General features: G+C 42.6%; 1 protein-coding gene across 4 annotated transcripts; it reads left to right on the forward strand.

Annotated features, from left to right (window-relative positions):
- Positions 1–528: 528 nt before the first annotated feature.
- Positions 529–13089, forward strand: CCNL2 (cyclin L2). Of its 4 annotated transcripts, XM_067567242.1 has the most exons (11): positions 529–859; positions 2330–2404; positions 2691–2800; positions 3166–3286; positions 4622–4686; positions 7596–7695; positions 7786–7890; positions 8103–8244; positions 9814–9931; positions 10019–10114; positions 11713–13089. In XM_067567242.1, the coding sequence occupies exons 1-11, from the start codon at positions 566–568 to the stop codon at positions 12062–12064; spliced, it is 1578 nt and encodes a 525-aa protein (XP_067423343.1). In that variant the 5' UTR covers positions 529–565; the 3' UTR covers positions 12065–13089. The 4 variants fall into 4 exon arrangements, 3 of the variants coding, with proteins under 3 accessions (XP_067423343.1, XP_067423345.1, XP_067423344.1); XR_010923495.1 differs by lacking the exons at positions 7786–7890; positions 8103–8244; positions 9814–9931; positions 10019–10114; positions 11713–13089 and adding an exon at positions 5410–5534; XM_067567243.1 differs by lacking the exons at positions 529–859; positions 2330–2404; positions 2691–2800; positions 3166–3286; positions 4622–4686 and adding an exon at positions 4734–5534.
- The last annotated feature ends 3531 nt before the right edge of the window (positions 13090–16620 follow it).

The raw sequence follows: 16620 nt of genomic DNA on the forward strand, positions 1-16620 counted from the left end.
TTTAGCAAGCACATAAGCCAGGGGGAGGGAGGAGGACAATTGTACCAGGCCCCTCAACTCAGTGAACATGAAGAAGCAGGGCTCCAGATTTCTCTCCAGAGCCCTGCCAATACCCCCATGCAGGGGTGTAAAGTCGTTTTCTAACACCCGCCATGATGGGGGGAGCGGCAGGCGAGGTGATAGGAGGGGTGAGAGGCGAGGCTGGAGGCCCTGGGGCTAGCAGTGGTTCAGGCTGGGGCCTGGTGATGAGGTAGGGAGGCCGAGGCCTAGCACTACACTACAGCCAGGCTTTGTTTGTCGGGGGGGGGGGGAGAGGCGCTCAAAGCAGGCCGGAAGTTCCGCCTGCTCCACCCTGTTTCGAATTCCCAACCGCTGCGTCACGCCGCTGCATCAGCCCGCAGGACTAGCGTCACGCAGGGGGCAAGCGGACCAATCCGGGAGCGGCGCCTCGCTGCGGCCAGCCAATTGGGAGACGAGCTGAGGGGGAACGGGCGGGACGCCGCCCGGCTCCAGTCCGGAGGAGAAGGACGGCATTAAGCAAGGTGAGGTGAAGCAGCGCCCCAAGATGGCGGCGGGGCCGGGTAGCGCGGTGGCTGTGATAGCGGCGGGGCCGGCCGGGCCTCAGGCGGCGGGGCCGGCCACGTCGGGGAGCAGCGCCCCGACTCCCGGCGCGGTGCTGATCGGGGACCGGCTGTACTCGGGGGTGCTGATCACGCTGGAGAACTGCCTCCTGCCCGACCACGCGCTGCGCTTCACCCCCTCTATGGGCAGCGGCCTGGACCCCGACACCGAGATCCAGCTGCGCGTCACCGGCTGCGAGCTCATCCAGGCGGCCGGCATCCTACTGCGGCTCCCGCAGGTGAGCGGGGCCCTTCCGGGCGGGCCGGCAGCGCCATGGCGGGTGAAAGGCGTTCGGGGGGGAGGGGCTTTCCGGTCTGAGGGCGACCGAGGCCTGGCTGGGAGTCGGGCCGAAGCGGTGAGGGGGGCTGATGGCCGCTCTGGGCCCGTTGCGCTGGGACAAGGCTTGGGCCTTTGTTGCCTGGGAGTGTCGCGCTGGCTGGGCGGGGAAGGGAGGCTTTGTTCTCCTGGCCCTGCGGGGGCTGCCGGTGCCAAACGGCCGCTGCGCTGCGTCGCGTCATCCATTTCCCCTCCCCGCCCCTCCCCCCTTAACCGCAGGGACTCGGTGAGACCCGAACCCGGCAGCGATCGGGGCGGGCGAGGAGGCGGCGGTTGCAACAGCAGCGATCAAAGACGGGGCAGGGCCGGGCAAGGAACGAGGCCCTGCCCGTGATGGGATTGGGAAGCCGATCTTGTAACTGGGCCCCGCCCGCCCCCGCACGCTTTGTCCCGACCGGCTCGGAGGGAGACAGTGCTGAGACGGGAAGTGAATGATGTAATCCTCCATCTCTTCCTGTAAACGGAGGGCCTGGTTTGGCTCAGCCCTCCAGCGCCCTGTTGCGTTTTCCAGGCCGTTCCCCTCCCGGCCGATCGGCCAAGTCTTGCTCATTTCCAAGGGGAGATTCCCCTCTCGCACTGCTTCTTCCCTGCGGCTGGCAAAGGACGTGATTTTGCAGTGTGTGTTTCAAATGAGGTTTTTTAAGTTCTTCCTTGCCTGACATGTCACCAAGTTCCTGGTGAGCGTCAGTCAGAACAAATGTAACTTCCTTCTGAAGGGTTTAGCCTGACACCCGGGGACAGGGTGAGCCCTTCGATTTTTTTAAGTGATTTTTGTTTGTGTGTAATGCTGCTACCAGTAATATTTTTTTATCTGTTTTAACTTGTCTAGCCATCCTTCTTGCATATGTGTATGTTTTATACAGCAACAGTGGAGTCTGTGATTTTACAATCACATATTCATATTTTAAAAAAAATACTGATGGGGGAGCTTGGGGGCAGATGATAGTATTTGACATTTACTGCTGACTCATTGTTAAAATGACTCTGAGTTGAGTTGGTGGTTGTGTTTTAACATTAACCGAGAATAACTAAATAGGAGTATTTGCATAGGTGGCGAAGCACTGGGAGCTGTTTGGACTGTAGTATCCACCCTCATAACTACTGTTTAGTGTCCCCATAAAATATTTTGCTATGGGTGGGGCTTTTCTTTTGTCTAATCTGTTTTTAAGACTAAAGAAACTAGGTGTCTAAAACAAATGCTTAATGGTAGTATAAACCTCGTGCAGTTTTGTTCCTTTATGAGCTGCTTGGTGCTGAGTCTGGCATTTCTAATGGTTTTGGGACTCAAATCTGTTGTAGCCTAATTCATCTTGCTCTAGAAGCCTATATGGGGATGTTAATGTTTGATTACTGTTTTTTCCTTTTTCTCTAGGTGGCAATGGCTACAGGGCAGGTGCTGTTCCAACGTTTCTTTTATACAAAATCTTTTGTGAAGCATTCCATGGAGGTAAGGATTCTTTTTTAAAATGCACTATGCATTTGATTTCTCTTATGTTTGAGAGCATGAATTATGTCCTGTTGGCGAACTATGTGTACAGGAAACCTTTGAGCTATAGAGATATTGTTTAGTTAAACACAGTTTTGCACATCTACATTATAACATACTTATCTCAAATTTTGGACATTTCTTGTTTTTACCACCATTTTCTCTTGTTATCCCTCCTTAAGCTCTTGGAGGCGATCAGTTCCAGATTTGAGCAAAACATCAGTATGTTGCAATACTTATATTTCAGCATGTGTCAATGGCCTGTGTTCATCTGGCATCCAAAATTGAAGAAGCACCAAGGCGCATAAGAGATGTAATTAACGTGTTCCATCGTCTTCGACATCTAAGGGAGAAAAAGTAAGTTTAGAATCTGAAATTATAAAACTCACTTTCTTCATGGTCAGTTGTTTTAATTTGGGGACTTCTGAACAGCAGAGCCTGAACTTAGTACCACTAGCTAGCAATAATTGTGGCTGTGCCTGTGTGGGGGTGGGGTGCATCATTACTCAAGAAATGTGTGGGTAAAACCTCGTTTGGGGATTGAAAACATAAAAAAGTGAATGTAGGTATCTTAACGAAATAAGTGTTTGTACTGTTGTAAATATGAGCCAGTGTGCATCAAAATATAATAACCTGCATGTGTGTCCAAGTAAGATTGTTGGATGTCTTTTAGTATTGCCAATTCACTCTTATTCTGTGAAATCTGAAATAATGTCTTACAGAAAACCTGTACCTCTACTACTGGATCAAGAGTATGTTAATTTGAAGAACCAAATCATAAAGGCAGAGAGAAGAGTTTTAAAGGAGCTGGGGTTTTGTGTTCATGTGAAGCACCCTCATAAGGTTTGTACAATGTTCAGCTAACACATAAAATAGTGGATGTGTGTTTCACACACTTTTCGTGTTCTGGGTAGATCATTAAACTGGATAAAAAACTTCATGTTCCACAATACTGAAGCTGGTGAAGCTAGTTTACTGTGATCTTGCTATCTTGTTTCTCATTCAAGAGAGTCTTACTAGTTGGTCTTGTATCTCATTGGTCAGTGAAGACTGGAGGAGGATGCAGATGTTAAGAACTGGTTAGACTTAACTGTACTTGGATTCTTCACTTTGTCATAACATGAAAACAACTTATTGTTGATTAAGCAGGTAATTTTGGTATTAAATTCTGAAGGATGTTGAATACTCCTCTTTGACTAAGGCTCTCAAATATCCCTTTTGTAGAATGGAATCTAGCTCTCTGATTATACTACTTGTTATTACTGAGGGGATGTGTGAAATTATCAGTTGTGGGAATGCTCCTTCCCCAAGATGTGCTGAGCTCTGCCCCCAGAAGAAGTAGCATGAGGGAGGTCTGATTTGGCTGTATTGTAAACGGTCTTTAAATTGGAGAGTAAGTGCCCTCTGATTTAAAAATGTGTAGTTACCTTGGGCTTTGGGCAGCCAACAAGTTGTATGGGGAAAGCAGTTTCTGCTCCTATGCTTTCAGAATGCAATACCTTGCTCTGTTCAGGTTTTCTCTAGCCCCACTGCTGTCTTTAGTTCTTTGAGCCTCCTTATATTTACTGGGGTACTGATCACAGGAATGAGTGTACTCCTTCACCCAGCAATCCCTGTGAATTTCCTGTACTCATTTTGTTTTGTCCAGCATCTTTTTCGTGTGTAGGTCATAAAAATCTTTCAGTTGTCTTGCATGCTGCTGTGAACCTTTTAAACCTATGTGGACTTTGCATAAACAAAAGAGAGGAACGGCTAGGTTTTTTCCCCTCCCCATAGAGATGTTTTGTGCTGGTTGGTGCCACTTTTTCCAGTTGGCAGTGTTTCCTCCCATGTGGCGACTATAAGAGGAATATTGAGTGCTATAGGAAAAACATACCTATTTTGAAAACTGAGTTGAAGGCAAGACTTCTAGATGAATAGGATGACTGAGCTCAGAAGAAGTAGCATGAGGGAGGTCTGATTTGGCTGTGCACGTAAACTTTTGGAGCCTGTTCTTTCCCCCTTGTGCTGGAGGCAGGAACTACGTGGGTAAATACTTGGCATCTTGCAAGCACTCTGTGGATGCTTGAGAGTATCAAACTCTAGAAAAGAATAGCAGATGCTGCATGGACACCCCTCTGAATTAAATACTTGGTTCTAGAGATTCTTGGTAATAACTCAATGACCCATATCTTCCAGATAATCGTTATGTACCTTCAGGTATTAGAATGTGAACGTAACCAACACCTGGTCCAGACGTCATGGTAAGTTGATCTTTCTTGTTATAAGAGACCAGCAGGGGCAGTGGCAGAAATGTGTCACTTGAGGCACTCTGGGCAACATTGGTGTAGGCCACAACTGTGTTCATGGAATATAGACAGTTCCAGTGTTTCCTGGAGTGCCCCAACCTACTTCCCAAATGTTGAGCGGCCTCTAAGTTTCAGGCACTGTCTTAAATGGTAAGATAGCTTTAAACCCCTCACCCCCTTGCTCTTTCTTCCCTTTTCTTCTACCCTTTGACCTCCCTCTAAAATGAAAACATTAAGCGGTTGTTTCTTTGGGTAAATCATATGTGCAGTTTTTGTCCGTCGCTGATGCTGGGAGACAGACTTTCCCAACTCTTGATCCGTTGATTGCAACAAGGGCATCAGGAACCCTCGACATAAATCCATTTTATCCACATGGATAATCCAAGATGTCAGCTACTAAGACTGGATAACTCAGTGTTTTTACATTTGCCATGAAACGTCTTCTGCCTGCCTTATTGCTTCACTGTAGTGAAGAGAATGATTTGGGGATGGGTATCGAAGTTAACATTCCAGATCTGGATTGTAACAAATTTGTAACTCATGAAACGATGACATAATTTAAAAATTGGAATAATGAATCTAAAGGTCATATTTCTGCTGACTGAATTCTCTGGTACTGTGATCTGTTTGGTGGAGAACCCATTTTGACTTTTCTTTTCTGTACTCTTTTAATCAAAGGGTAGCCTCTGAGGGTAAGTGACTAAGACTTCTCCTCTGCTGCCCAAGCGCTATGGTGCAGGGATAACTGCCGTCTTCAGCCAAACCAAAGCAGGCTCTACAAAGAGAAGGCTGACTCTAGACAGGTGGTATAAATCCGATAGTATAGTAACTGGCCAACTGCTGCTTGTGCTTATACTTTTGATTGTTGTTGTTGTTGTGCCTTTGACTTATTGTGTATTTTAGAACTTGATTGTTTAAATTTTGAAACCTGATAATGTTAAGATGCTATAACTGTTAAAAATGCTGTACTTTTTAAAATGCAAAACAAAAAAAAAACCACTATTTAATGTGGGATTTAAGTCTTATGGAGTGAACTAACCGGTAGACTTCAGTTTTTACCGTATCTATGTATGTTATTTAATCCAACACTTAAAATACTTGAGTAGAAGGCCTGCAATTTGGAATTAAGTCCAGCAATGACACTGAAAATGTTCCCCACTTCCAGATTACACAATACCCATTGCATTCAGAATTCACATGTGAAGTAAGACTGTTAGACACCAATTTTCTTCTTGTTTGGGATGCAAAGAAATAACTATTAGAGCAATGCCCCAACTGTTAAATTTAAAAATATACATGTGATGCAGTGTACATGCATATACATAGCTCATACCCACCATTTTCCAGGTACAGCAGGCAATCCAGTATAACAGATTTTTGAAGTTTGGTGGTTTTACAGAACTGCTTTTTGTTGACGTAATGTGTCAAATGTTTAATTCCATATGCACCCAAACTCCGAGCCGAAAGGCCAGTTGCACAGTTAGCAAGATAGTCTCTTAATTTAGCAGTTTGGAAAAGGAAGACCATTCATCCTCCAAACATTCTGAATACTACTTCTCTCACTGCACTTCATTTCACAAAGGCTTTCTCTGGTCTCCTTCAGTGTTAAAACCAGGTGATCAGTTCACTTAAATCATGCTGTTCTTTCCTCATGGGCAGGGTGAAGGAGAGTCAAGACTAAGCCTTTAACTTGTCACTGGTTTTCCCCAATGATCAGTCACTCCCTATGTGTTAGAACTTAGATATAGCGGAGGACTAAAACACACAGATGGGAGTGTGAGCATCTTTGCTCTTACAGGATTCATGAGCACATCCTCTTTCTGTAAGGTGCATTTAAATGGGCTGTGGCCTCTGGTTTGGGTTGGGTGTCCTTGAATTACTGAATCCTTGTGTATTGGGTACCCACACAATCAATTTCAAACTCCTCTTAGAAAGCTTTGCTGTATATAATTATACAGTGGCCTTTGTTCTGGGTGGTGTTTTATCTCTTGCCTACCTGACACGTTGCTTGAAAGAAATAATTCTTTAAAAGTTATACCTTTTAAGCATTTCATTTGTTTATTGACATAAATTCAGATTCAAGTACTTTAAAAATACAAATTTCCTTAAGGATTTAAAATCGCAATCTTTTAAAATGTGTACTGACTGTTGTGGAATATGTGCAATATTTTACAGTTGTCTCATTCTGTGAATATTCATTTTAAGAAACCTTGTTGAAATGGGACAATTTGGAAACGATACTGTCATTTGCCAGAGAAGAGGAAATCTATTTGAATACTGACCCGTCCTTGGCACTGATGTTCCCAAATACCTGGATTTCTTCTACGGCTAATTTTTTGCATCAAGAATGGATTCTGTCTTGGATGCTGTTTCGCTAATGGAAAATGGATAGGTTACAAAAACTTTCCAGTGGAAATGGGTACACACTGAAGCGGATTGCTTTTCTCTGAAGAACTCCAGCAGGATCAGCAATTTTGAACACTAACTTTGAGTTTGCATGCTTCTCTGCTGTCTGGGATTGAGCCTAGATTTCTATTACTGAGTATTTCACAGATTATATGTTATCTCTACAAAAACATTTGTTTTTGCATGAGAGCAGGCCAGTAGATCTAGAGGGAAAAGGAAAGTTAAAACTGGTTCTCTTTCATAACTGATTTGTCTGACTGCCAGTCAGAAACTTTATTCCCAACCATATATCCTTCCCCTTGAAGAAATTTTTCTAACTTCTCTTCAGATTTACAGGAGTATAGCATTCGAGCGTAGCGATAGAATTACTAGAGAAGTAGTTGCTGTAGAATTGAAGAGAATAGAACAGAGAGGAATTCTGCAGGGGGTTGCAATTTTCCCCTCATTTTGTCTTTCAGGAATTACATGAATGACAGTCTGCGAACAGATGTCTTTGTAAGATTCCAGCCAGAAAGCATTGCCTGTGCCTGTATCTATCTTGCAGCTAGAACATTGGAGGTGAACATGCTTATTATATTTTGTCACTTAATTTACATTAAGGTTTTCATGTAGAAGTAGAAAACTGAGTGTGTGATTTCTGAATTGTAGATCCCACTTCCTAATCGTCCTCACTGGTTTCTACTGTTTGGAGCAACAGAGGAGGAAATTCAAGAGATTTGTTTAAAAATCCTGCAGCTATATACTCGGAAAAAGGTTCGCTGTTGTTTTTATACCGTGTGTATTCAGAATAAATTAGTGTTTCTCAGAACGTGGGGTAAAACAACTTGCTCCCATTGAAGCCAGTTGCAAAGCTTTCATTTCAGTGGGAGCGGTATCCAGGCCCTGAGAGTCAGATCCCTTCTTGGGATGGTCAATTGAAACATTTACTTCTGTATGGAGAACTGATCTTTGATGTGCATTTGCAGGTTGATTTGTCTGTCTTGGAGAGCAAAGTAGAAAAGAAGAAACTAGCCATTGAAGAGGCAAAAGCACAAGCTAAAGGTCTGCTACCCGATGGGACTCCCAGTTTGGAGAACACTTTGGGGTTTTCCCCTGCTCCTAAAAATGGTTGGTAGCAATTAACCTAATTCACATATGTCTATTGCAGTGGTTCTCAACCTTTTTTTCCCCCGAGTACCACTCGGGTCAGGTACAGTCAGGTCAAGTACTGCTTGACCTGACTGTACCTGGCCCGAGTGGAACTTGGTAAATAAGCGGGGAGAACACTTTCGGCGGCGGCGGGGTTGCGTGGAGGGATCAATGCCTGCCGCCGAAACCCTGCCGCCGTCTGACCGTTTTTGGCGGCAGGGTGTGTGGGACTTTCGGCAGCAGTGGGGGAATTCGGCGGCGGAATTGGCGGCAGGAGAACTGCTGGTCTATTGCATTGCTTTTATTCCATATTTTAGGGATATTAGTTACTTTTGCTATACTCCACTTATCTTCATGACTGGTTGAGTAAGAATCCTGTCTGTCAGGCCAAATTAGACTGCAGGTGTTCCTCCAGTGACCTTGTTCAGCTGTCTGTATTCCAAATGATGATGTGAATTCTGCTGTTTGTGCTGTTATCACTCCATAGAAAGGAGTAGTCTGACTAATCCTAAGATTTTTCCTATTCTTTCCCTTAACCACATGTTAATAGCATGTGTGCTAGAAAAAAGGCAGCATTGGGACATGACCTGAAACCATTTATTGTCATGCGAGAGCATGCAAAAGTATTGTCTAGTGGAGAAAGCCATGTTCAGTTTTCAAAATGTTTCTGCTCGAGCAACTGCATGCTCTGGGAAGGGACATGGACAAATGGCTTTGTGTGAAGGGAGAGTGCACTGTTCTCTATTCAACTGAAACATTTGTGTGTATGCATATTTAAAAAATAAAGTCACTTCTGGCTAACTTAAAATTCCCTTTATAAAAAAAAAAGGCATTTAAATTGCATTTAATTTTCTTGAAACAGAATAAGGGAGAGTTGGACCTTTTTAATGAATCAAGTAAACTAGCACCCACTTAAGTAAAAACCACACTTGTGCAATGTGTATTTACAGATTTGGGTTGTAACACCTTTGAGCATTACCCGTTGGATCTAAATATTTGTTGAACTTGTTGCCAGTGAATCATACACATCTGTATGTGGTTCCAGAATTCACTGTCAGTTTTTTTAAGGAAAGTTTTTTCCCAGAGTACCGTGTCTGGAAACTGGTTAGCTAGTGTGGCTTGCCTAACAGAGCCGTCTTGAAGATACAAAGGTATTAGTAATCTGCCTTTCCAGCTATTAAAAGTAGTGTGACATATTGCATAAATTGCAGGTTCAGGCAGTTTTAATTAAGGGCTTTGTCACTGATTTAAAGTCTGCTGTAGGGTAAATTTTGTTTATGTACTAGGTTTACAGCCTCAGAAACTTACTTTAGGTTTGAATAACCTCTGACTTACCCGAAGGTGTTCAGGTTTCACTCCTTACCTGTATGTACTGCAAAGTGTATGTAGAGGATGGTAATTACTTGACGCGTGCCCTCATTAGTGATGGCAGATAATCCATTCAACCACTGCTTGCCATTCCTTACAATTTAGTTGTCCCCTAAAGATTGATATATCTTTGATGCACACTGGGGGGATGAAGTGTAAACGTCAACATTTTTCTTTCAGAGTCTCCAAAAGAAGGTAAAGGAAACAAACCTTCACCACTTCCTGTGCAGGCGATGAAGAATGCCAAAAGAAAAATGGATGGAACAAAAAGAATGAATTCCAGCAGTCCAGTGAATGGGTAAGACTCCATGTGATATAGACTCGACTTTTTTTTTTCCCTCCTAGCTTTTCAATCTAAATCTTAGTTGGGTTGTGTCCTTCACAGCATTCAGAAAGGAAGGGAGGAGAGCAGAAGTGGAAGCAGAAGTCGAGAGCAGAGTTATTCAAGATCACCATCTAGATCAGCATCTCCTAAGCGCAGGTATGTGCTGAAATGGGCGGAAGAGCTAAGTCACATTTGTAACCTGCTATGCAAATGGCAAACTACCATCCCAGAGAGTGGTGCTTTGGTAGTCAACGGACTCTACTGAAGCAACAACTGCAGTAGTTTACGTAAACTTAAACCATGTTTGAGCTCTGGAAATGAGACGTTGGTGTACGGAGGTGCAACATGGTGGCCAGTGTGGGTTAAAGTGAAATTATGGTTAGAGGAATTACTGCATATGAATGGGACCTTCTTACTCAGCAGATCTGCTCCTTGTGTTTATAGTTCTTTCTGCTGACTTAAATGACAAAAATAAGTGTGTGCTGCAGCTTAACTGTCCTCACCATGGACACAAAGCTGGGGGATAGGGAAGTGGATTCTATTCTGACTCACAAATCAACAAAATGGCGACAGGTTCAGATTCTCCCTCCATTACACCTGTGCCACCTGCACTGAGCATTGGGGTTGCACGAGCAGAACTGAGGTCCAGTTGGCTTGCAAAACTTTTTATTGGGGGTGATGCTTAGGCTAGGAAAGACCGTTTGATTTTCATGCGTGAAGCTGTTTGCAGGTCTACAAATTAGAGAAATCCTTATAGCTGTAAACTTAGCCAATTTACTGTAGATATCCATGAGAGATAATCATAGAACCTCCAAAACCCCATACATCTTCTAAAATGCTTTCAGAAAGAAATCAGCTTCATAATTACAGCAAGACGTTATGGATTGTACTACAATATGTTGTGAAAGATCCTGTTCAGCATTTCAAAGCATTTCAGTTTTTTACCCATCCAACAACAGGATACAATGCTAATTACAAATGTTACCTATTCTTTTAGTCCCACAGGAAATTACTTACACTGCATTTTAATGAGTTATGAGACTATTAAATGATACTGCTCTGCAATTACAGGTTGCAGAACTCATTTAACAAAGAATCCCACACAGCTAAATCATTTGATTTAATCAGAGTTCCCACCGCAGTGTTGTGTTTTGTGGGTATGAGATGGGGAAATATTCTGTTGTAGGAAGACAGATAGACAAAAACTAAAATCTGTTAATTGAAATATATTCCAAGGTTTGCAGCTTCAACTAATCAGATTACTAGTTCTCTGTATTTAGAGATGAGACTTTTGCTTGTAAGATCTATTTTGAGGGCAGCTTTCAGCCTGAACTGTAGTTTAAGTGAGTAATTGTATCCAAGGATGACATTTTAAAGGGCAGTGTCAACTTAAATCAGTTTCTTCTGAAACCTTTTTTCCTTGAGTTTCAAATAACACCTAAGATTACTATAACTAAAAGATTGTGTAGAATATTCAAGTCACTTTCCCTTCAGTTGCATCCACTGTTATAGTCCAATTTGGTGCCATCTCCATTCTCTTTGACAGCTGGGGATAATTATCTTTTGAGTTTATTGTATGTGATAGGGTTTCTTCTACCTGGTTTCTCTGGGATATTGGTTAATGCAAGTTATTTCTGTATTACACTTTTTATTTTAAGTTGTCCTACGTGCTTTTAATGTTGCTAAGTAAAGGGCATTGATTCTAAGGCACTCACTGTGTGTTTGCCTTCTCTTCTCCTTCTTCCCTGTCTCAGAAAAAGTGAAAGCTACTCAACATCAAGTGGTTCCAAATCCCACAGCCGCTCCAGGAGTCGTAGTGATTCTCCCCCAAGACAGTTCAACCACAGTACTAGTTACAAAGGCTCTAAAATGAGGAGTTACAAAAAGTCAAAGGACTACAAGTATTCGACACACAAGCCAAGGAAGTCCCACAGCAGGAGCTCATCACGTTCCCGAAGCCGGTCACGAGAGCGTTCTGATCATTCTGGGAAGTACAAGAAGAAAAGTCACTACTACAGAGAGAGACATGAGCGTTCCCGCTCCTATGAGCGTACAGGTCATCGCTGTGACCGAGAGCACCCTGGCCACAGCAGGCATAGAAGATGAGCGCTACAAAGGGTTCTTCTTTGCCCTTTGGGATTCAAAGTGGAGCCTGATTTCTCCCATTTTGCCCTTGCCACAGAGGGTTAGCCTGGGTCGTAAGCCACTTAGCATCAGTAATCTTTGCTCTTTGCTAACCCTGTTCTTGTTAACATGAATCTAGATACAAAGACACTGAACAGACATCATGATGTGGAAGACTTAATCGGGTAGATGGCTTAGTTGCTCTTCTGCTGCTGGAGTGTCTCTTAAAAATGCTGAAGAGACTCTGTTGTAGTGGATGGTCCTACGCCTGCTCTTTAGTAATGGGTATATTTGCATACTGTAGTGCAATGGTGTGTTAGTCTATTTCTGGACTTGGAGTACCGAGAGCACCAATTTCCTCACTTAGTGGTTAGAGCATTCTGCCGAACAGCTCTTCCTGATGGAACTAGAAGAAAGCTCAAACGTTTCATGAAAACCATTAGTGGCTTGGTGCTAAAACTTGTTTCATACTGACTCAATTATGTTGTACAAATGTGTAAGGTGATATTTCGAGAATTGATGCCTATATTAGGTTACACTTGTGTATATATTTTGCAGTGTTTAACAATACAATATGGAAATATGGCCTTATTAGCCCTTACACTTTATCCACAGTGTAAATAAGCATTTGTTTAATACAAGTGAAAGCTATATACTGAAAATTCAAAACTTGAATTCTATCAATCTGACTTGTGTAGAGAATTCTGATAAATGTGAAAGTATTTAGCTCTGTGTATTGAAAGTAGTATATTTTTATCCGTGCAATGCTGTGTGCAGGCCACCAGCTTATAGAGAAGTTTCATATATATACATTTTATGTGTTTTGAATAACTCTATACTCAGGATCTTTGACACTCTGAAGAATTGGTAGTTTGTCAATCTGCTTGCTTGTTTAAAAACAGAAGGTGTAAAAACAACCCAAGTACACAGCCCAGTGGTATCCGTTTTAGTGGTATATCTGAGCTGTTCCTGTGCTCCCTAATTTCATTAAAGTATTTGATTTTGTATTTAAATGCCTTGATGTTCTCGTCTGTTGCAATTTAGAGGCTCTCTTGTAAGTTGTACCACCATGTCTCGCCTTAAAGGGAAAAAATAACCTGACTTTAAATGTTGGTAAATGAATAGTTTATAATAGTTTTATTTTCAAACTGAAGTGTGCCATCTCAGATGTAAATACCGTTTCAGACTAATTTTGTAGCGCATGGTTATGGGGATGTGAGTAATGGTAAAACAGGCCTCTTCCTCTGCTTGAGAGTTAAAAGCCATGCAACTTAGCAAGTCCATAAGAATTTTCATCAGTGCATGTGAGATAGAGGGTCTTTGCCTGAAGTGGTGAGTATTTTCCTATCCATTGAAGAAAGTAATAGGCTGACAGGTTCCTGTGAATTTCAAGCCACTGAGGGTATGTCTACACAGCCGGCAGCAGCGAGCCTCCAAGGCTGGGTGACAGGTTCACAGTCACACTACAGTACTAAAAATAGCTGTGTCAATGCCATGGCTTGGCTCGGAAGCCTACATGGCTGTTTCTTAATGTGATAGTGTGAGGCTGAGTCTGTTGACCCAGGCTTAGATGCTCACTGCAGTGGGCTGTGTAGAAATACCCTGATATAGCCCAGGGTAGCTTTAGTTGCCTTAGATGCTACAGTGGAGGGGGGTGGGGGAGAGTGGCATTATAAATGCTTGAGATCCTCTGCCTCATATTTTAAAATGAATCTCCTAGCAGCCTCCTCATTCACCCACCCATTCCCACATACTGCTATGGAGCAGAGCAACCAAGAAGAGCTGGAGCCAGTTCCTGAAGCAGGTCTGTCCCCTGTGGAAAGTCACCCAGCTTCTGAAAACCAGGCCTCTGCCAACTGTCTCAAATTGGGATAAAAATGGAGGCACCTAGAATCATCAACATACGGGTCCCTGCACGTGCGACAATGTATGTTGCTGTGTTGTGTTGTGTTATTACACAAAGGGTTAAATGCTGCTTGTTTTTTTTAAAGTTTGCTCTGCCATCTTAGTGAGTTTCTTAAAAAAATCTTTATTTTTAAAGCAAAACCACTTGAAATTAATTCTGCTGACAGCTGAGGTAAATGAATGGGAAAAGACTAAATGATGGTGTGGATAAATTTATTGAAGTATTAGATTATTTTTCTCTCTAACTCTTTCCCATTAGTTGAGAGCTCTGGCAGCGATAGTCCTTACGCTTCACTCTCTTTGGCCTTTTTTGACTTGAATGGAACATAAAACCCCCTCTTCCCCAATAAGCTGTAATCCATTCAGCAAGTCACAGCCCTTCCAAAGGATAATACAGGAACAGAAACAATTTAAGCATTTGTTTTAATTAACTTCAATCTTCTCTAAGGACAAGTCTGTGTGAAGAAACTTACAGGTGTAGTTATACCAATAAACCTCCCATGTGAACATTTGTCTCCCTAAATAAGAGTGCTTGTTTTCTGATTTTAATTTGTTGCCTTGAAAGCAGTATAAATATCAGGAGAGCCCTCTTCTTCGGGGATACAAGTGTCCACCTAGGGAATTTTACCACTTTGGCTGTGCTAGTAATTTTCCCTGTGTGGACAAACCCGCAGGTGAAGGCCATTTCAGAAAGTTGTGGGGGGGAAGTGGGGTGGTTATAGGGATCTCCCACAAACATGAAAAGACTAAGACCCTATCCCGTGAACAGTAGGCAATCTAATTTTGGACCTGATGCAAGGAGGAGGGTGACACCGAAGTTTGAAGGCAGCAAGGACAAGGGTTATAGCAAGATCCCACAGTTAATGCGTTTTGCATGTGGCTGCAGTATGGATCCACAACCATGGTTTTTGTCAATAACTCACTTTTTGCTAATGATATCGCATTACTTTTTTAACAGATTGTAGGAGCCTGCTCAACGTTGAGGGACTTTGGTCTTGGATATCTTCAGCTCCTGTTTCTCCTATTCGAAGTATCCCAAGTAGAAGCAGTTGATTGTATGGGGAGATATGGGAAAACTCTTTAGAGCTTAAGTTAGTATAGTGCAATGTCAAGGAATATAACTTGAGAGTCGAAGGAAGGGGAAAGATACCGGCATGGAGCTGTGGTAACTGGTTTTAACCAAGTAGGTCTCTTGTTTAATCTGTTTAAAAAACCAGTAAACCACCTGTCTTCACCTGTATTTTGCGCACATGGAGAGAAACTGAAGTAATTTCACACCTGAACTGCTATTTAGATTATTTAGTACAGTGGTTCTCAACCAGCGGTACACATACCCCTGGGAGGACGCAGAGGTCTTCCACAGGTACCTCAACTCATTTAGATATTTGCCTAGGTTCACAGCAGGCTCCATAAAAAGCATTAATGAAGTCAGTACAAACTAAAATTTCCTACTGACAATGACTTGGTTATACTGCTCTGTATATTATACACACTGAAATGTAAGTACAAAATTTATATTCCAAAAAATAAGTAAGCAATTTTTCAGTAACTGTGATGAGACTCTTGTATTTGTCTGATTTTTTTTTTTTTTTAATCAAGTAGTTTTTAAGTGAAGTGAAATATGGGGATACGCAAGACAATCAGATGCCTGAAAGGGGTATAGTCATCTAGAAAGATGGAGGGCCACTGATTTAGTATACACAGAGTCTAAAAGTAACAAGCTGAAGGCAGAAAATCCAAGTAATCTTGACCTGTCCAAAGTGTTTCTAATCCAAACAGATGGTAAGGGGAAAAAAATGTCTCTACTTGGTCAGACCAATGGTCCATCTAGCCCAGTATCCTATTGACTGACAGTGGCAGGTGCCAGATGCTCCAGAGGGAGTGAACGGAACAGGGCAATTTATCAAGTTATCCATCCCTTGACATCCAGTCCCAGCTTCTGGTATTCAGAGGTTTAAGGAAAGCCAGAGCATGGGGTTGCATCCTTGATCATCTTGGCTAGTAACCATTGATGGACCTGTCCTCCAAGAATTTATTCTGTTTTGAATCCAGTTATACTTTTGTCCTTCACAATGTCCCATAGCAGTGAGTTGACTGCATTGTGTAAAGAAGTACTTCCTTGTTTGTTTGTTTTTAAACCTGCTGCCTATTAATTTAATTGGGTGACCCTTGGTTCTTGTGTAATATGAAGATCTAAGGAGCGCTTCCTTATTCACTTTTTCCACACCATTTGTGATTTTTTAGACATCTGCCATATTTCCCCCCCCCCCCCCCCCCCCGTGGTCTCTTTTCCAAGCTGACTAGTCCATCTTTTTAATCTCTCCTCATATGAAAGCTGTGCATAGCCCTAATACTTTTTTTTGCCCTTCTCTGTACTTTTTCCAATTCTAGTGCATGTCTTTTGAGATGGGGTGATCAGAACTGCATGTGATATCCAAGGTGCGTATCAGATTTATCTAGTGGCATATTTTCTGTTTTATTATCTGTCCCTTTCCTAATGGGTCCTAACATTGTTAGCTTTTTTTACTGCCACTCTCTATTGAGCAGATATTTTCAGAGAACTATCCATGATGATTCCAAGATCTCTCGAGTGGTAGCAGCTAATTTAGACCCCATCATTTTGTATCTATAGT

The sequence above is a fragment of the Emydura macquarii genome, unplaced genomic scaffold (genome assembly GCF_026122565.2).
Source record: "Emydura macquarii macquarii isolate MOO-44397 ecotype Brisbane River unplaced genomic scaffold, CSIRO-AGI_Emac_v2 contig_2768, whole genome shotgun sequence".
In the NCBI taxonomy this organism is placed as follows: Eukaryota; Metazoa; Chordata; order Testudines; family Chelidae; genus Emydura; species Emydura macquarii.